Source organism: Staurois parvus, unplaced genomic scaffold (genome assembly GCF_062004578.1).
Source record: "Staurois parvus isolate SC_StPar_1 unplaced genomic scaffold, SC_StPar_1.0 ptg000207l, whole genome shotgun sequence".
NCBI classification, from domain to species: Eukaryota; Metazoa; Chordata; class Amphibia; order Anura; family Ranidae; genus Staurois; species Staurois parvus.
The window spans coordinates 2,003,080-2,025,413 of NW_028318003.1; the positions used below are offsets into that span (position 1 = coordinate 2,003,080).

The following is a 22,334-nucleotide window of genomic DNA, read 5'->3' on the forward strand; positions in this document are numbered from 1 at the left end:
AATATTGATACATAACCTGGCCTATCCCAGAGAGGAAGGTCCTAATGGCATGCTGGGAGACTGTATATATTCAGTGAGCACACTGAGCTTGGGGTCTTTTCCTGGAGAGGATTAGTCCAGCATGAAGGGGGCACACTGCCCTTCCAGGCAATGATGCTATTGTGAGGCATCAACTGTGCAACCTAAGGGACTGGATACTGAGACTCAAGTACTGCCAAGAGCTGACTGAGGGGACGTCTACTAAAGATCTGGTCTGGCATCATAGAAGAAGAAAACCAGCTGTCTGGATGCGGCTTGTTGGAAGCTTCTTTAATAAAGAAAGACTTTACAAAAAAAAAGGCACACACCAAGGAATGTGAAGTAATTAGTCTCTGAAAAAGGACCCCCCCAACACCAAAATCTGCCCTTTGGCCAAACCCCGATCCACTCCACTTTGGAGAAGTCAGGATGTGACCCACAATATTCTTGCGAGGATGAAATCCCCTAGCCTCACACCAAGCAAAATAAGATTTCCAGGTTCTGTGGTAAACCATCCTTGAAGTCACCTGGTGCGCCTTCAGTAGGGTAGTCAAAGACTCCCGCCTCTCAAGACCCTGGCTTCAACAACCATGCTGTTAAAACCAGTTACTGGAAAGAAAACGCAACATTGGACCTTGAAATAGAAGGTCTGGTTGATCCGTAAGGATCCAAGGGTCACCTACCGACAATACCACCAGAGCATCCACCGCAAATGCTCAAGGGTCCGTGGTCCTGGAGATTAAACTGTACAGATTTTCAATGAACTTGGATGCTAGAAGATCCACATCTGGGGTTCCCCAACATCAACAGAGTACTTTGAACACCTCTAGGTGAAGCGTACATTCCCCAGAGATGGTTGTTGAAAGCTGAGAAAATCCACTTGCCAATTTTCCATGTCTGGAATGTGGAAAACAAACAGTGAGGGAACATGGAGTTCTGTCCAAGATAGGATGAGATCCATTTCCTTCTGAGCAGTCCAACTTCTGGTGTCTCCTTGATGATTTATGTACACCATTGCCATGGGGTTGCCTGAATGGACCCTTACAGGAAGACCCTTCAGCTGCACAGACCATTGTAGTAGAAAAAAGGCAAATCATCTTCAATGCCAGGATGTTGATGGACAAACGACCTCTCCTGCAGTGACCAAGTTCCTTGGACAGGTCTCCAAATTATGGCCCTCCAGCTTTTGAAGTACTACAAGTCCCATCATGCCTCTACCTCTGGGAATCTTGCCTGTGGCTGTCAGAGCCTTGCAAGACCTCATGGGACTTGCAGTTCAACACCTGGAGGGCCATAGTTTGGAGACCCCTGGTAGAACTTCACACCAGTCCATCAAGTTGGTGTCCATCGTGAGGACCCTCCAGGATTTAAGGAGGAATGATTTTCCCATCTCCAGCATCCGTGAGGCAATCCACCAGTCCAGAGACAATCTTGTATTGGGATTTTACAACATCGGGGGATTCCAACATTTGCTCCCTGTTCCATACTGCTAAGACAATCCGCTGGAGGGGCTGGAATGAAACTGGGCAATGCCTCGAAAGAGGCAACCATCTTTCCCAAAACCATCATGTGAAGTTGAATCAAGGAATTTGTTAAAGTTTTGAGCAAGACATTTGCTTGGAAGGAGGATCACTCCTGCCTAGATGGTATCCAGGGTCAGGACTAAATATTTCAACCTCTGGGTTGAGACTGAGGCTGACTTAGTAAAGGTGGCAGCATAACCCCATGATCATGTATATGAAGATGCTCTGTGCCCCATGATGTACAATAAAGAAAAAGAACATATATAATTTGCTACAGAAGGTTTTCTTGTACAACAAGGCTGAAGTTTGAGAGGAATAAGCAGTACAAGGAGACAGTTCATGTGCTGATAAGAAGAATGCTGATAGAGAGAGAAGACAGAGAAATGAATCATTATTGTGCTGTGCTTTTCGTTCATTGTCCAACCACAGGCTAAGGTGGGTCCCAAACACTCAACCCAGAAGTGGGTTGAATATCAGACTGGGGATATCTAGTGGAAGAGAAGTATTGTAGACAGGTGTGAGGTGAGTACTGCAGAAAACGCTTCTTTTTTATTTATTTAATGTGCTTTAATTTTTATCTGATGTTTTTGGCTGAATTTCTCATTTAAGCTAAAATCTGAGTTCTGGAATAATATGGCATATAAGTGTTTGGCACCGACATACCCAACACTGCAACATCAGAGTAGAACTGGCACCACCTACAAAATAAATGCAACGCTATAATACTTACTCTGGTAGCTCCAACAGCAGTATGTGGACTGTTTCCCAGGTAACTTTGCAGTTATTGAGAACCAGTTTACGAATACCAGAAAATGATCCAGCACACTCACGTTCCAACACAGACATGTATAATGGGTTAGAACTCAAATTCAAGAACTGCAGCTGAGGCACATTAGATACTATCTTGCTGACCTGTAAGTACAAACAAAAAGGCAAAAGATTAAGTGTGAGCATTATTACATTATGCTAACAAACCTGCCACATGCAAAGGTTTACTGTAATTTTCATAGACTTTGACACATCATAGGCCACTAAGGAGAACTACAGTACATGAAAGAAGGCACTGTTCCTATGTTTCAGTTATAAAAAGTTTACCGAATTTTGTGCAGACATGCCACATTCCATTATTGAACTCCAGCCACAAAAATGCTGTTGCCACCCCAGATATTACCTTGTGAAAGTAGCAGTGCCATCCTCAATGTGCTGCACATACCTGGTACAGACAGCACAGCTGTGGGAGGGGCACAGCAGGTCCACCCACAACAAGTTGTCTACAGAAAACTACAGGATAGGCCAGATAAAAGACCAGTCACCCTGCACAAGGAAAGAGAGCAGCAGAACCAGTCTTTATTACACAACACTCCTGCACATACATTGTGCAGAAGTTGTTTAATCCTTCATCACTGCATAGATCTGCATCTTGAAGAAATACACCCTGAAGTACAAGATTCAGGTAAGTACGTACATGATTTTTGTATTTAAAAAATATTTATTTTGCCTAAATTTCAGCTTTAACATCTAGCTCATCTACTGCTAAAATCTTTCCCTTCCTCTATACATGTAACTTGAAGATTATCCCCTCGCTACCTGTTCACTTTACACGTGTCGGCATATGAAGTGAAGTGAAATTAATTCAACAGGGACATGGTTAGCAAAATAAAAAACAGATCCCTAAATGTTTTTTTTTTTGACAGAGGTTCTAAACCTTCTTTACTCAATCCAAAACACAAAATGCTTTATGTGGTCCTTGTCTTTCTAATCAAGGTATTGTTAACCTTCGCCCAATGGCCTAGTCATGTTTGATCAAGTATGGGGCGAGAAAAACTCTGGTCCCATGATGCAGTAGTAACTTCTGCATTCTACTGTCGGAGTTACTCTGTCAACCAGAATGATGTTATGCAGTGTGTGGTCAAAGATTTCAGGATGACATGTTTTAGAGAACACATTTGCTGCTTTGCCAATATAGGAAAGTAAACTTGTACAAGTTCAAAAACTCTTCATTTAAAATTCAATGTTTTGATTACATTAGGGTTCTCATTTACCTTGAAAATAAAAGCATATAATTGTATTAGCAAGTCACTTCTTTGGGCAGGTAACATGAAAGTAGCTTTTTTTTACATTTATCCAATAGCTTTTGTATGAGAACTTGTATACACAACCTACATCACTTCCTACACATTAGGTGTTAGCATAATTTGTGGATTACACATGCATATTTGGTGACATTCCTGTCTCATTGCCAGGCATCCAATTGTTTCAGAATGGTGATGTGGTTTACACACAGTGGGGTTGATTTACTAAAGGTAAATATACTGTGCACTGTAAGTGCAGTTGCTCCAAAGCTTAGTAAATTAGGTAAAACTTCACTTTGCAAAGAACACCCAATCACAAGCAAGGAAAAAACAAACAAACAAACAGCATTTTTGCTTGCACATGATCCGATGATAGAAATTAGCAGAGCTCCCCCTCATTTCAGATCTTCCCCTCAGATCTAGAGCAAGTGCGCTTGAAGTGCACAGACTATTTGCCTTTAGTAAATCAACCCCATTTTCTGTTCGTTTTGATTCTCTGGTAAATAAAGGCTTGGATGAGAACAACATTCTATTCATGCTGTGAACAGTTTGATGTTTTCTCTTACCTCTTGCCAGCTGTCAAGCTGGTTACCAGACAGGTCTAATTCTGACACGTGTGAACAAAATGCAGCAATTTCATTCTCTTCTCCAGCATGGCTAATGCCACAACTGTTCAATACCAAGATACTGGGGAGATTCAAGCGATCTAAAACAGAATTTTAATCAACTGTTTAATGAGCTCTATTTATGATGTATTTGTTTATATTCAACTAATGTAAGTACATGAATTTGACTTGGTAATAGCCTTTTGCAATCCCCTATACGGCAGTACTTTCAAAAACCAGAAGCAGACAGGCTCTTTATTGCAGAAGAGACATGCAACCTTTTTCTCTTCTCCGTCATGGCTAAAGCCAAAACTGTTCAAAGTCCAAGATACTGGGGAGGTTTGAGCGATCTAAAACAGTGTCTTAATCAATTGTTTATTGAGCGCTAGTTATTAACACGTTTCATTAATTCTAGTCTAAAAAAAGATCTCACATTTTTCATTATGTGATTCCCCCCACTTAGCTTCATTATAGGTATTTTAATAAAAACTTTAAAACAACATAATGATGTGCATCAAATTCATGTATTGAAATAATTTCATTCATCCTGACACCACCCTAAAATGTTATCATGAAGAAGTGAAAACAATCCACAGAAATGTGCCACTTAAAGTGGTTCTAAAGGCTTGGGGCTTTTTTTTTATCTTTAACAACTTGCCCTCCACAGGATTTACCCCCCTTCCTGACCAGGCCATTTTTTGCAATACGGCGCTGCGTTACTTTAACTGACAATTGCACGGTCATGCAACACTGCAACAAATGAAATTATGTCCTTTTTTCCCACAAATAGAGCTTTCTTTCGGTGGTATATGATCACTTCTGTGTTTTTTATGTTTTGCGCTATAAACAAAAAAAAGACCAACAATTTGGAAAAAAAACCTATATTTTTGACTTTTTGCTATTAAACGTCCAGTAAAATTTTTTTAAAAAAAATCAAATTTCATTAATAAATTTCAGCCAAAATGTATTCTGTGACATACCTTAGCTAAAAAAATCCCAATACGTGTAAATTAATTGGCTTACGTGAAAGTTATAGCGTTTGCAAATGGCGGTATATATAATGGATTTTTTTTTCTTTTAATAGTAATGGCAGAAATCAGTGACTTATAGCAGGACTGCGGCAGGCATCCTGACACAGGGGGATCTGACATCCCCAGTGACACTAATACAATAATCAGTGCTAATAAAAAGCACTGACACTGTACTAATGGCATAGGGCAGGAAGGGGTTAACATCTGGGGTGATCAAAGGGTTAACTGTGTGCTGTTCTACTATGTGCGTTGTGTGTGCTTTACAATGTAAGCACACTGCTTTGTATGGCTCTGCTATGCAGAGACATACAAAGCAGTGTGCTGGAGCTGACAGGGGAGAGATCTGTATTGTTTACATACAGGTCTCTCCCTTGTCGGTAATACTCGGAGATCACCGGGTGCCGGCAGGGGATTGACAGCTGAGGCCCGAATGGCGGTGTGGGAAGGACGCGCGCATGCCCCCTACCTGGAGCTGCACCTAAAGCTGCAAAATCACAATTATATATATGTGATTTTGCACACCTGTGCCACCCTGTAGCAGTATTTCTGCTATAGGACGGCGCGGAATTGGTTAAAATAAAAAACATGTCATACTTACCTGCTCTGTGCAATGGTTTTGCACAGAGCAGCCCCAATCCTTCTCTTGTCAGGTCCCCCACAGGTGCGTCTGGCCATTTCCCCTTGCCAAATGTCCCCAGAGCAGGCACTTCTGTATGCTTGCTCCTGAGCTGCCTCTATGTATCTATGGGGCACACATGGGGCTGTGTCTCAGCCAATGAGGAGAAAGAGACCCAAGAGAGCTGCTGCTCTCATGCACATAGCTGGATTGAGATCAGGTTCAGATAAGTATTAGGGGGGTTAAGGGGGGAGCTGTACCCTGAAGGTTTTTTCCTGTTCAAACCATTTATGATCCAGATCCAAGAGCCTGTAAAAAAGTCAATTTCAAGGATGCTGGTAACTACATGATATGTAAAATTGTCTCTTTTTTTAAAATATATTTTAGTAACTGTTCCAAAATCATTCTGTTGATTTTCTCAAGTTCAATCCTCAAAACAGAAATAGCAAAAGAGTGTAAAACCTGAATAACTATATATCCCATGCTTCACCATTGGAGCCAGGCTGTGGTTTTTGTATCTACTATTGTGAGGTGTAGTGAGATGCAGAATCATCACTACAGAGGGTCACCTCCCTGCCAAGGTCAGTGAAATACCAGCAACCGATGAGATCATCTTTATCCTCAACATGTTACTGATCAGCTTACGAGTATGCAAACAGAGACTGGCTGAGGGTACTAACCATTCCTCTCCAGTCTGAGCGGTGTTGTACAGCGGATTCCCAGAGGATGTTATAAAAGCATAATTGGGTACTTACATTTAGTTGCATTAAAAATACAAACGCAGAAATAAAAATACACGGTTTAAAGCAACTATGCATTCATTAATGTATTATGAAATGCATTTAGTTAAATGAAAGTAATGTAAGTACATGAATTTGACTTGGCATTAGCCTGTTGCAATCCTCTGTAGTGCAGAACTCAAAATAGAAAAGGGAGCGGATAGACAGGGTGGACAGACAGAAGACCTTGTTAAAGCAGAACTGGAAGCAGGTAGACTTTGTTTTGCTGAAGAGAAATGTCTTTCCTGCCTGCCAGCAGTCTTTTTTGAAATGTACGCTGAACTGTGCAAGTGCAGCTCTGTTTACCTTCCAGCACACTGCCTGTGTGCCAGGATGACTGCCCTACTGTGTATGTGCAGGAGTGACGTCATCCCGTGCCAGCCAATGAAGAATTTTTAATACATACTGCATATGAAATTCTTTATTATGCATGTCATTCATTTTAAAAGATTCATGCTTATTTTAGGGTTAGGTAGGGAAAGCAATGAAAAATAGACACAGGTGGCATCCTATCCCAGAAAGAACAAAAATTGCAAAAAACTTAATAAAAAAAATGTTCTTCCAGTGGTACTGTGTCCTAAATTGATTTATGCAAAACTAAAAAAAACAGATTCGTGCAAAATTTTAAATATTTAGATTTTCTGAGACAATCCAGGCACAAACGTGCTTAAAATGATTATCTACACTAAAAACACACTACTGTTATATGTACCCTAATTAAGAACAATAATGGAAAAAATGACAGAGTCCCATGCAATCAACATATTTAGGAGTAAAAGCTATTCTGGAAGAAAATATGGTGTTGTTAAATCCAGACTTTTTTGCTACACCAGTTGTGGAGAAACACGTAGCAATCTCCTGTATTGCAATGGGCAACATTGGTTATTTTGGTCTTCATACTTCATAAACTAATTGAATGATAATCATTTCTACTATACAGACACAACAATGCTGTACTGACAGTTGTTCACATGTAACAAAAGTGCCCAAATTCAATACATTTTCATACTTTATACTTTGTAATGTAGTTTTAAGGCAAGAAAGCAATAATTACTGTCCACAGCCCTATCCTTCTGGAGCTTGTGAAACACTGACATCTGCTGGGTATTTCAATACATGATTTATCCAAATGGAAGAGAACGCTTCCTACAAAGCGGGGTTAAGAAACCTTCAGCACTTCAGTTGTTGCAGAAATACAAGTCCCATGAGTCATCGCAAGACAAACAGCCACAGTCATGGCTTACTCAAAAAAGAAAGTTCCACTTTTCCTCCACTCTCTCCTCTGCCATATTCAGAACATTTTTTTTGGAGCCAGTACCTGGTTTTCACATTTGCCTAAGCGATCCGAGCAGAAGTTGCCCCCCCACCCCCACCCCTTCAGGACCATTCAAAAAACCACAGCGTGGCCTGCGCAGTGAGAAGCTGGCTGTGAAGCAGCAAGGTGTCACAGCCAGGTGCAGTTAAGACATTGTCATCAGGGACCTGAAGACCAGAGAACAACCAGCTTGGGTGAGGGCACCGCTGGGTCCTTGGACAGGTGAGGGTCTGTTGATTAAAAGTCAGCAGCTACGGGTTTTTTTTTTTTTCAGAACGGACTGAAGATCCTCTTTAACCTTCAGCAGGACAACTTAGTGAGTCAAAACACCCCCAATATGGTGAGAGGACATTGAACTAAAGCAAAAGAAAGATTAGATCATGCCTTGGCTCTCTCCTTGCTCCATCAGCACATGTGCATGCAGTACAGCATGACTTTCTTCAAATGCTTGACCTTCCACTCCAAACTTGACCCCTGTTGGACAGGGGATTACAGGAGGCTGATGTTAAAGAAGTATGACCAAAGCTTTTTTGGCCCTCATCCTATGGATCACAGGCATGCAGTTTGTCCTGCACTCCTGTGACCAGTTTTCACTCAGCTGGTCCAGGCTTTGAATCGATCCAGACTTTATAGTGGGGATCCACCAAGATCCATGCAAGCTGCTGAGAATCTGAGCTAGCTGTTCCTGTCCCTCCAAAAGGTCAGCGCTCCAGTGAGAAATGGAGGGGCAGAGAAGTCACCGGCTCTCTGCTCATTCAAAACTGACAACACAGCAATCAGTGGTTTTTAGGTGCTCAGTTCTCAGTCTTCAAAGCTGCGGAGGACAGATGCCCCAAATATGATTTTTTTTTTTTTTTTAGGAACCCCATACTTTTAAAGTATCTGTAAACTCAACTCCTGAAAACTTATATAAACATTAAAATGTTTATTTAAAAAGTTAACATTTCTATATTCTTCATCTTTTATTAAAATAACTCTTGGTGACCCTGCCATTAAAGTCCATCTTAAGCCACTTTCAATTACATAACAGCAGTCTGTCTTCGAATTGTGCCCCTGCTTTGTTGCCCTGCCATTAGAGCTTCTTATGAAGACTTCAAGTGGCTATTTCAACACACATTACATGGGCATGATTCACGGTTATAAGAAACTTGCTCTGAAAAAACCATGCAGCCATGCAAGGAAGATCTAGCCATGGAAGATAAAGGACAGCAGCAGCACTGAGGTGCAACAAAGAATGGAAAAAAAGGTGAAAACAAGTACTTTGAAAACAACGGCAGCTGTTTACGATACACAATGCTATTAGGTATTACATCTATAAAGCAGCTATAGGTAGTTCATATCTCAGCCAGTTCCTGACAATTCAAACTATGTACGGGCAGGCTGAATGTACCCAAGTTGATCGATTCATCAACTTGGGTATAACCGGTCTGCTGAATTTTACATGGAATTATTGCTAGAAGCTGTTACAGCAATAATCTTGGTGTTCTCCCGGTAGGGACGGCTTACACCCACCCCCCTGCCGGAAGAACACACTGACTGTGTTCATGGGGAACCAAGCGAGTTTCTTTCCTGCAACCCATAGTTGCAGGAAAGAAGTTTTCTCCATCTACGGCCAGCCGTAGGCACTCACGAGGCTTGAAAGGTGAACCTACTGTATTGAAGTTTTATTTTGGCATTTCAACAAGGCACAAGCTTGTCTTCCTCAGGGCAGGCTTGTGCCCCGTTGAAATAAAACTTCATCACTGTGGGTTTACCTTTCAAGACCCATGAGTGCCGCTTTATCTTTTGGAATTTATAGACTTCATGGGCCAATTGTCGCTTGGGTATGAGTGCAGTGGCAACTGTTGTACTGCTTTAAAACAAATATAGTTACTTACAGTGATATTAAAGGCATTGTTTTTTAAATAACAAACATTATATACTTAACTGCTCTGTGCAATGGTTTTGCACAGAGCAGCCCTGATCCTCCTCTTCTTGGGTCCCCCGTCGAAGCTCCTGGTCCCTCCTTCCTGCCAAGTGCCCCCAGAGCAAGCAGCTTGCTATGGGGGCACCCACGCAGGCTCGCTCCTGAGCCACTGCTCTGCATATCCATTCACATACAGAGCTGTGGCTTGGTCCCTTCCTCTCCTCATTAGCTCACTGGCTGTGATTGACAGCAATCAGAGCCAATGGCTCCTACTGCTATCTCAGCCAATTAGGAGTGAGAGTCTCTGGAGAGCCGAGGCTCTCGTGCACATCACTGGATCATGATGGGGCTCAGGTATGTATTAGGGGGGGATGATGCACACAAGGTTTTTTACCTTCATGCATAGAATGCATGAAGGTAAAAAACCTTGAGCCTTTACAAACACTTTAAGCCTCATTTACAGGGGCGCTGAGGCATGCAGGAAGCTCATTCAAGTCTATTAAAGTACAGGTGTGGGGGTTTGAGGGAGCAGCCACAAGCACACACTTTCTGAGTTCAGAGCTGCTTATCTGTAAACAGCATCTGGAGCCTTAAGACAACAGTCATGGTATATGGGCCCCAGCTCCAAGTTAGAGAGAACTTACTTTAGCTAAATTTAAAAATATATTTTATGATTTAATTATAAAAAGTGTATTTTATCGATAAGTCCACTGACTGGTGTTTTTGTATATCTGGAATTGAGTTTTCCAGATTTGATAAGCAGGCAGTAAATTGTGTGGCCAGCTTTAAGACAAACAATTTCAGATATGATCAGACAGCAGATGAATACAGATCAGATGACTGTATCTGTTATACTATCCATAGCAATTTAAGGGCAGCTGAATGTCCAGGTACAACCCAAACCACCTTTGAGGAAAAAAAAAACTCCTGGAAGTTCTACACTGCTCCACACACTTCCAAGACCCAATTATGTCAATACAGAGGGGAGAAGGAGAGCAGGAAAAGCTAATGCCGCTTGCTTTTTATCTCAGGAGAGAATCATTGAAATAGATTTCCTGAGTGTCCTAATTCATGTTTTTCGTGGGAACCATCAGAAAGAAAACAACTGCGATTTCATGTCTATGGCTTCCTAAAAGCCAAGTATTGCCAACAATTTTGCATTCTGATAACTACATGCGATTAATACATGTAGCAATAGTATTGAGTATACAGCATGAATTTTTCTCCACACTACATGCAATTTAAGCAGGTGAGCAAAAATGACTGGCTATAACAAACTCAAATAATTCAAAAACTGAACAGTTATAACAACGTTTTTTTTAAGGAAGATTTCACTGTGTTTATAAAGTAATTGCTGTAAGTAGTGGTGCACCGAAATGAAAATTCGGGTGCCAAAACCCAAACCGAAAATTCAAAATGCACTTGGCCGAAAACCGAAATGCGCAGTTTTTAAAAATGAATATATATTTTTTGTAAAAAAATACACTTTGATTAAAAAAACAAAAAAAGCATTATATACCCCAATTTTTTTGTAAAATATGAAAGAGGATGTTACGGCGAGTAAATAGATACCCAACATGTCACACTTTAAAATTGTGCGCATTCGTGGAATGGGATTTTTTCAGCACCTGTATCGGTGCTTATTTTTATTTCGGCAGATGGCTGAAAGGGGTGTTTTCGGCCAAGACGTTTCGGCCACCAAACTTTCGGTGAATCCCTAGTTGTAAGCAGCTTTAGCAATGTTATAGTTACCCCAACCCTTACTAATGTCACTTTTACACGATAGCTTGGTTTACATGTAAATGAAAGTTACCAGAATACAATTTTGTTTGTTAATTGTGATCCTTTATCTGTATGAAAAAACTGGATTTTTGTTACCGTAAAATCCCTTTCTCTGAGTTCATTGATGGACACAGCTCTTCTGATTCTGGACTGTAGGGTTTTTTTAGCTCCAAAAACAGGAGTAAGACACAAGGCAGAAAAAGAAGAGAGCACTGCTTATGGGCAGTCCTGGTTGGTATAAACCCCTCTCTGCTGTAGGCAGGACAGTTAAGTCACAAAGCAGTGTCAGAAATAAAAACTCCAAAAATGAGGGGTGGGTGCTGTGTCCGTCAATGAACTCATAGAAAGGCATTTTATGGTGAGTAACAAAAAAACATTTTCTCTTAATTTCATTAACAGACACAGCTCTTCTGATTCTTGACCGTAGGGATCTCTCAAAACAGTGTCTCAAGAAGGGGTGGGCAAACCAAAAACAAGGAATCTTAACTACTTGCCGACCACCCTGTACAGAATCACATATATAAGCGATTCTGCATTTCTGCGTAGGGGCTCAACCACTAGGTCCTGGCCAGCGATTCATTGCCAGGACATGGCAATTAGTGAAACAGCTGACAGGAGAGAGATCTGTGAGTGTAAACAATGCAGATCTCTCTCTCTCTCCTGTAAGAAGGGACATGCTGGTTTTTATCTCTTTGCAAAGCAGGGAGCTATAAATCACTCCCTAACACAGTTTTTTAAACCCTTTGGTCACCCCAGATGTTAATCCCTTCCTGCCCAGTGTTATTAATACAGTGTCAGTGCTTTTTATTAGCACTGATCACTGTATTAGTGTCACTGGAGATGTTAGTGGCAGTTAGCCAGGTCCCACCCACTGTCAGAGTGCCCGACATACTATCGCATTCCCACTTTAAGTCACTGATTACCACTATTACTAGTAAAAAATAAAAAAAAAGGTATACACACTCACCAACCACTTTATTAAGTACACCTATTCAACTGCTTGGTAACACAAATTGCTAATCAGCTAAGCACATGGTAGCAGCTCAATGCATTTAGGCATCTAGATGAGGTAAAGACAACTTGTTGAAGTTCAAACCGAGCATCAGAATGGGAAATGGGGATTTAAGTGACTTTGAACATGCCATGGTTGTTGGTGCCAGACAGGCTGGTCTAAGTATTTCAAAAGCTGCTGATCTGGTGGGATTTTCATGCACAACCATCTCTAGGGTTTACAGAGAAAAAGAGGAAATATCCAGTAAGCAGCAGTTGTGTGGATCAAAATGCCTTGTTGATGTCAGAGGTCATAGGAAACTGGGCAGACTGGTTTGAGATGATAGAAAGGCAACAGTAACTCAAATAACCACTCGTTATAACCAAGGTATGCAGAATACCATCTTTGAATACACAAAACACCGAACCTTGATGCAGATGGGCTACAGCAGCAGAAGACCACACCAGGTGCCACTCCTGTCAGCTAAGAACAGCAAACAGAGGCTACAATTTGCACAGGCTCACCAAAATTGGACAATAGAAGATTGGAAAAAGGTTGCCTGGTCTGATGAGTCTCGATTCCAGCTGTGACATTCAAATAGGAGGGTCAGAATTTGGAGTAAATAACATAAAAGCATGAATCCATCCTGCCTTGTATCAACAGTTTAGGCTGCTTGTGGTGGTGTAATGGTGTGGGGAATATTTTCTTGGAATACTTTGGGCTTCCTAGTACCAACTGAGCATCGTTTAAATGCCAAGGCCTACCTGAGTATTGTTGCTGACCATGTCCATCCCTTTATGACTACAGTGTACCCATCTTCTGATGACGTCGTCCAGCAGGATAATGCACCAATCAAGCTCAAATCCTCTCAAACTGGTTTCTTGAACATGACAATGAGTTCACTATCATCCAGTGGCTGCCACAGTCACCAGATCTCAATCCAATAAAGCACCTTTGGGATGTGGTGGAACGGGAGATTCATGGATGTGCAGCTGACAAATCTGCAGCAACTGTATGATACTATCATGTCAATATGGACAAAAATCTCTGAGGAATTTTTCCAACACCTTGTTGAATATATGCCATGAAGAATTAAGGCAGTTCTGAAGGCAAAAGTCCAACCCGGTACTAACAAGATGTACCTAATAAAGTGGCTGGTGAGTGTGTACCGCCATTTGTAAACGCTATAACTTTCATGCACACCAATTAATACACTTCTTGTGATTTTTGTTACCAAAGACCACATGAATCTACTACCACTACTATGGAATACATTTTGGCCTAAATTTATAAAGAATTTTATTTTTATTGGATACGTTTTTTTTTTTAATTTTCAGCCTTTTTTCATTCATAGAGCAAAAAATAGAAAACCCAGTGATGACACTGCCAACGTACCAAATACCACCAAAAGAAAGCTCTATTTGTGTGAAAAAAACATAAATTTAATTTGTGTACAGTGTTGTATGATGAGCAATTGTCAGAGTAAAGTAGAACAGTGCCGTATAGCAAAAAATGGCCTGGCCATGAAGGGGGTAAATCTTCCGGAAGGGCAAGTAGTTAAAGGATAAGTTTAACAAAACTTTACTTTAACAAAAATAAATGCACATTTTTTTTACGGTAAAAAAATGTGCATTTACCATTTTTTGTTTAAGAAACCCTAGAAAGCATTGCACCGGCGATCAGAAGATTACCGGTACTATGCAGGTCTCCTGCAGTCTGTCAGTGTACTCTGTTCGTACATTGTATGGGCAGACAGTTTTACACTGACAGGAAGAATTAATAAACTACTACAGCACTCAACAGCGCTGTGGTAGTTCATTGAGATCTGTGAATCAATGACTCATGGGAGTGATGGCGATCAAGAAGGCAACTTTGAGAAAAGTAAGCAGGGAACATCCCACATACTCCCAAAGGGAGACTACTGGAGGACCAAAACAACCAAATTCAGGTCCCACAGTGGCAACGGGGAACACACAGGAGGTGCCACATGGCGAATCCCTTGGATGAAAGTGTGGATCATAGAATGCGTGGCCAAGGGACGCCAAAAAAAAAACTGCAAGGGCAAAAACCTGCCTGCAATGGTATTCATGATTTTGCAACGCCCCGTTGGAGAAAGCCAAAAACCCAAGCCACCCAAAAGTAAAAAAGGTTGGACAACCAGAGCCTTGCACCAGGGAATATAACCCTTCCAGGTGTGATGATATCTTTACATAGGTAGACCTGCTTGCCTTTAACATTGCAGGGGTCACCAAACCCAACAACCCCGTTTCTCAAACTCTGGCTTCAATAGCCATGTCATCCAAGCCAGAGATGGTAAAGCAGGATGTTAGATCAGACCCTTGGACAAGAAGTCCTCCCAAAGAGGCAATTGCCAGGGAGTGTCCATGACCAGCTGCACCACGCCGGCACACTATGGACGACGAGGCCAGTGTGGAGCTACCAGAAGGACCAGAGTTATTTCTTCCCCCATCCTGCACAGTAAGCAAGGAAGGAGCTTGAGAGGAAGAAAGGCATAAACAAGACTATACTGGTCCCACGGTGCCACTAGTGCATCTGTTGCACCTACAAGGGGGTCCCCGCACTCTAGCCACAAACCTCGGAAACTTCCTGTTGAGGCAAGATGCCAGAAAATCCACATCTAGGGTCCCCTAGTGTATGCAGATGTGATAGGACACATCTGGGTGTAGGGACCACTCCCCCTGACCCGTTGTCTGGCAACAGAAGTAAGCTGTCTGCCAATAGCAGAGAAGGGGTTTATAACAGCTAGGATTGTCCACAGGATGAACAGATGAATTAAGGGATGCAATTCAGCCATGCCAACCCTTCATCCTCCCTCGTCTAAATTGTGAGTACAAGGACTTGATCAGTTTCATAGAATGAGTTAAGCTGGATTTACAAAAGGGATACAATCATTAGCCATCTGATGTCCTTCAAGCTGTGGCATTCCTTGTGATAATCCTGTAGACTATTCTACTATATATATGATGGAGAATTAAAATATATGTGAACCCATACCTTGTAAAACAACCTATTATGTTTAAAACAGAAAAGAAAGGCAAAACAGTTGTGTGTATGTATGTGGGTGTGTATACACACACACACACACACACACACACACACACACACACATTATAAATGTTTACTTTTTTATATGTGATCACATAATCTTTGTTCTCAGTTGCATAATGGAATAGAGTGCTGGGGGTGGAAAAACAGCAGCACACTGATCTTCCCACTGAATGGCTGTACAGGGAGAAGGGCCTGTAAGCAAATGTCTGACCGCTGGAGGACAGACAAGTTATTCTCCCAGCACAGCTAGAAAACGGACCATGCTGGGATGGATGTGCTCTCATGCCTAACGTGGTCAGGAAAGCTTGGGGATTGGCAGGAACAGCAGGGATTTCACACAAAGAAGCAATACAAAATGAGAACAAGATACTTTTTCTAACACAAGTACATGGTACAAAAGACACATATCTGAAATGAAATGCTGTGGTAAAATATTCTTTAGGACAAGTGATGTCATACCTTTCATGGGTGACACTTGAGGCCCAGCAGGTACATGCACACCGGCTCCTGGCCCCCTCCTGTACGGAAAGTTTTCTGGGCTGTATTTCTCACACAGTACCTGCATGAAACTCCTTCCACATGGTGACTCCATTTCTGTTCCCTGAGAGGAACAAAACATACATCCATTTACTTAAGGTTACTGCTGAAACAGAAAAATGCAGTACATAATAATTGTTTCAATCATTATTGAAAAATGGAAATATGTGCTATAGTTTGAAAAACAAAGAAATATTAAATTAAAAAAAAAAAAACCCTGGAAATCCTGGGCATTCAAGGACAATATATTTTGGGCTAAGTTCTAGGACACATCCATCTCCCTTGTATCTTTGTACTTTATCTTCAGCCAAAATAATGCATTTGTACTCAATCTTCTATTTCTGAAAGAATGGCGATTTGTGGAAAAAGGAAGATCAACTACCACATTTAGCCAAACACTGGATTCACAATCAATGATTGTGGATTTCCTGAGAAAAACTAACAGGATGGGCAACTAAAGTAGATATCCGAGTACTTTTACAAGTCTGCATGAATGAATTCCTGTAAAGTCACAATATACAGCACCAGTATAATTTTTCAAAGCTCTACCCTTTATGAATAAAAAGCAGTACTTGAGCTTCGGTCAGGTGACTCTGCCTAGATCTCTAACACAAGCAGCTCACCCTACATACTTTCTCAACAAGGGTTCCTTGAGCTGTGAGATTGGCAGAAGCAACTTACTAATGATGGTGCTTGCACAGTTCTAGCACCAAGGTTACTCTGCAGGTTTAGTCAGCATGGGACCAATGCAGCCTCTTTTCTCATATCTCAGGTAAGTACTCACTGGCACAACATATCTTTTTATTTGTCTGTAAGGGAGCATTCTTAACACTGTCCATCCATGTAGGAGGGCACTAAACTAGTATCTGTTGTACGGAGCCACTTATCCAGTCAGCCCCAATGTGATGGATCCTTTCTCCCACTGACTAACCAATTTAAGGGGATCCTTCACTCACTAACCACGGGCCTGGTGAAGGGCATACATAAGCCCGCTGAAGTTTGTTCAGCATGGGTTTGTTTGCATGGGTGATGTTTCAGTAGAGAACCGGTCATTACAGTATGCCATCACACAAGAGGCTATTGGCCCCCTATGCGACAGCAATAATTTCAATTGTAAAAATAATAAGGTAACTTTTAAAAATAAAACACACACAAAAAAAAAATGTTTAAAGTCCCCTGCCCCCACGTATATGCACATAAGAACATAAACATATGTGATGAGTGCACCTATGTATGAAAACAACAATTATGCTACACCTTACATATCGTCATAAATCTCCGAGCGAAAATAATAATTTTGGGGCCACCATTCACAGTTAAAATAGTTGTAAACCCTTACATAGAGACTGGTCTCAGGTGATACATAGAGATGAAACAAGTCCTCCAACACAAGTTGTACCTGTTTATCTGCAGTCATCTCTTCTCTGCATTCATTCAAAGTCCAGAATTTATAAAGCTTGTCTGAGAGTTCAGAATAAAGGGGGCGGAAAGCTGAAATTACACTCTGCTCTCTCACTGAGGAGAGCTCTGAGAGCTGACTGTTGGGAAGGGACACATCCACCCTTCACACAGCTCACAGGAACAGAGCTGAGGCTGTACATCTGCTGGAGGTCCCTCCCCTGTCACCCTTTTACAGCTTGGTGTCAGGAAAACTTGTCACAAGTGATTCATTCTGATAGAAGAGGAAAGGAGCAGCAAATAGAAATGACACTTTCTGCTCTGGATTGAGACAAGTAAACACTATAGAGGGATATGCTTTGTTCATACTCCATGTCAGGGGGTTACAATCACTTTAACTCTAAACTAATAGAGAAAGCATTTAAAATGTGAAGGTCTCATAGTTCTACTAGAAGAAATAGGACCTTATACTGATAATGAGTTGCCCCATCAGCTTCAACAATAAAAGTCAGGGCTAAAAGATTATTTTAATGACCCCATAGCTTGGATCTGTTATGGCAGTGATGGCATGTAAACAACTTGAGGAAATAATAAAAAGTGATAAACCTTTTATTAACTGGAGTGCAGCAGATAAGTTTATACTTTTTCATTTTCTAAGCTGTATGGGAAAAAATAAAAATAGAAGTTGATTGGTTCCTATGGCCTTGTGTTTGCACTGGTCTATTGGAGGTTTTTTTTTTTCTTTTAAACTCAACTAACTACACCCTGACAGGCTGGTTTGTTGTAAAGTGTGAGCATTGAAAAAGATCACAACCAACCCCTGTATCCTCAACTGTCTGCAATGAAAATATATCCAACATTACATTGTTCTCTGCCTATTAACCAGGTTCTGTTATTTGTTACGTGAATGATATTCAGGTAATTTACCAAGCAAATTGACTGTTTAGTTTCCAAAATCAATGTTCACTTTGTTAGCAAATAACAAGAAGCTGTTTTCAATTTGAATACCGAATTGTGCCAGAAAAAAAATCCATTTTTTTCTTCTCCTGCACATTGGATATTAAAGTTAACACAGGCTCACTTTATTTACTAACATTTACTTTGTAAAATGCAATTTGTCCAGGAAACAGCTTCTACTCCTTAATAAATCACTAACATACAGTGCATACACACACACTTTTCTAATGTTTCTTCTAACACCCAATTAGAACAAAAAGGTTCACTTTCTTTACTAGTGCTACTTTCCAGACACTTACCTGTCGGACTATAGTTTCTTATATTGTGTACAAAATAAAAATGATCACAACTGACACTTGTATCCATAACTGAATGCAGTGGAAAATGTATGTTACTCTACAATTTTCTTTGATAAACAGACATCAACTTTGTGTTAGTTCTCGTTCACATGATCTGTATAGATCGATGCAGGCTCACCGTAAGGGCGCATAGATTTTTGTGCTTTATTCACACTACACTGCTGTTTTCAGGAGCGTTACATAGAAATGCAGGCATGCTGCAGTTCTTATGAAGTGGAGCTCACCGCTTTGCATGTCAGTGCAATATGCTGCAGTGCATAGATTTAAATGAAGTATAATTTTGTGACATTTTAGGAAGAAAAAAAAAGGTAAACAGGGCCTTGTGCTGTAACAACATTACCACCCTTATACGACACCAGCCTGCACTCATTTTATCCTGCAGGCTATTGCAAATAAGCTCTTACCTTGCACTGCAGTAACACGCACTTTAATGAGTCATGATGCGCATTATGGAGTGCAGGGATCGGCCAAATTTCGATCCATCTATGGGCAGGCTGGTTGTACTGAAGTCGATCCATCAATTGACTTCAGTACAACCAGCCTGTTGCATTTTTTGCATGCGTGGCTATAGCTGCTAGCAGTAATCATTGTTTTCTGCCAGCCAGGAAAGCTCCCCGCTGGCAGAACAAGATAGTGCTGTGGGAGAGATTCCCCCATCAACACTGACTGCATTGATGGGGGAATTGAGCAATTTTCTTTCCTGCCATTTATGGTGGAAGGAAAGAAAATTGTGTAACCTATGGATTGCTTTAGGAATAAGATGATGTCACTTTCCAAGCCCTACTGTAGCCCATAAACTCCAAAGAGGTTGCCCTCCGGGGAAGTGAAGTGTACTGAACAGAGAGAGCATAAAGAGCACAGAACACATGTAGCATACACAGCACAGAGGTAACAGTACATAGAGCACAACATAATAGCACAACACATGAGGAAATACACATAACCGTATGCATTACATGCACTGCACACACCCTACAGAAAACTCCAGTTTGACATCTGAACAATAGAAACATTTCAGGGAGGGGGGATCATGTGATCTCTATATACGCACGAGGAAGCATGGAATGACTGTTTACTAACTTGGTATCTTAACATCAAACACGTTCACACTGAGAAAGTAACTATTAAGAAAACCTTCTGGCAATATTACATCATTGGTTTTTTTGTATACAAGGGTCATAAAAAGAGGTATTTACCAAGAGGGTAACGCATTCAGTCCTCTAGCCTCGGAAATACAGGCATAGCCAAAAATATTGGCACCCCTACATTCCTTGCAGATAATGCACCACTTTGCCCAGAAAATTGTTGCAATTACAAATGTTTAGGCATTCTCATGTTTATGTCTTTGGTTTGTATTGGTATGACACAAGAAAGTGGAGAAACAAAAGCCAAATCTGACACATTCCACGCAAAACCTCAAAAATGGACTAGAGGTCATGCTAGTGTGCATAGAGCTCAAAAGTGATTTGAGTGGCTATACAGCCACCTGATGCACTCCTGTCCCACCAGGGAACACAGTACCAAAGCAGCCTGTTGCATTGGATGTACAAGGCAGAGAAGAACATCTGTTGTTCCTCCCCCTCTGTGACATCAGAAACTGGAAAAGACGTGGATTTCATCACTTCTGGTTTTGGTTTGTTGTTCCCAGCTGTAAAGCACCCAATCAAACTAATCTTGAGAGCATAATGAGGAAAGGTCATGGCCTAAGCTATCAGGATGATGTTAATCCCTTGTGATGGCAATAAAGTTCAATTTAAAAAAAAATATTTTTTAAAGAAATGTAAATAAAATAAATGTAAAAAATTTTAAGTGCTCCTGTGCTCATGCTCATGTAAACGGTGACCACACCACAAATGTGAGGTATCACCTCGAACATCAAAGCAAGAGCAGTAATTCTAGCACCAGACTTTGTTTAACTCTAAACTGGTAACCTGTAAAGACTTTAAAAGCATTGCCTATGGATAATTTAATGTACCATAGTTTGTCATCATTCCACAGGCGTGTGAAATTTTAAAGAGCGACATGCTGGGTATCTATTTACTCTGAGTAACATCATCTTTTATATTGTACTGAAAAATTGGGTATTATATTATGTTTGTATGCACTAAAGTTAATGAAAGTGTAATTTTTCCCCAACATCTGCATTTAATAAACCGCTGCGCAAAGACTATGCAACATAAAATATTGCAACAACAACCATTTTATTCTCCAGGGCCTCTGGCTAAAATATATATAATGTATGGGGGTTCTAAGTAATTTTCCAGCAAGAAAAAATGCTGATATTTACATGTATGAGAGAAATGTCAGAATTGGCTTGGGATGGAGATGGTTAAACAGGTTTCTTTTCTGCCTAGCACATGACATGCACATTACTAATTTTTCCAAACAAAATCATATTCACAGTTAGAGTTTTGATTGTTCAAACAGAAAACATTTTCCACTCTGCTCCTTATGAATTTTCTCATTACTGTGCTGAAAAATGATAATTGATTTGACCCCAGTAACCATTGAAAAAACCATTGAAAATTCCAAAAATGAACTTTTTCAAACAAAATTCTACTGGTGTATGGCCAGCATTAGGCACCTGCCAGCTGACAGATGTCTGTTCTGCCATAGGCAATAAAAAGAAAAAAATACACCCTAAATTAGCTTGGGTGTTCTATATAATTACCCTTTATGTAAATTATACCCACGGGGCAACATTAGGAGAGAACATACACAAGCAGGACAAATTCGAAATTTATGCACATGGACTAGGACACATCAAGGTACATGGTAGGTATTTTTCTGGCCATGGACACATGCTATGAGCCCATTCAAAATGAATAGGCACACAGGTATCCATAGACCAAAAACATACCTGCCTCATTTTCTCCAGAGCACCTGCCTACAAGCATCTGGTTTGGTTTGACAGGAGGCCTAACAAGGAGACACCAATAGACATTAATTACTCATTAGATCTGTATGCACAATACTGAATGTATTACATGTCACAATCACAAATGAGAATTGTAACAAAGAGGCAATTCCATCCTCTTCTGCCCAAAATAGAGTTTTGATAACTGTATTTCTCTTTCATTGCTATTAAACTTTCTAGAATTGTTTAATCAGCTCAGTGGTACACATGTTAGTAATTACTGTATACCTTATACAGAAAGAGCATAAACTTAGAACAACCAACCAGATCAGTAAAGTAGAAATCCGTATAAATGCCATAAAACTGCAGTTTTTTGCAGTATGTTATTGTGTGCTGCCTTACTAAGTGGACCTAATAAATTAGTTTATGCTACCAGCACATAAATAGCATTCCAATTTGCAGAACTATGTCATGCTCAAATGTTTGTTCTTGTAGAAAACAAACAAAAAATATCATTTT

General features: G+C 40.7%; 1 protein-coding gene across 5 annotated transcripts in view; it reads right to left on the reverse strand.

The window, feature by feature from the left end:
• The window catches only part of TBCEL (tubulin folding cofactor E like), an 82,194-nt gene that overhangs the window by 40,070 nt on the left and 19,790 nt on the right, over positions 1-22,334 (reverse strand). For all 5 annotated transcript variants that reach the window (XM_089678549.1, XM_089678547.1, XM_089678548.1 and 2 more), the window contains 3 exons: positions 16,167-16,308; positions 4,180-4,319; positions 2,272-2,453 (listed from right to left, as the gene is read on the reverse strand). In XM_089678549.1, the coding sequence (XP_089534675.1) occupies positions 2,272-2,453; positions 4,180-4,319; positions 16,167-16,308 (464 nt within the window). The remainder of the gene's footprint in view (positions 1-2,271; positions 2,454-4,179; positions 4,320-16,166; positions 16,309-22,334) is intronic.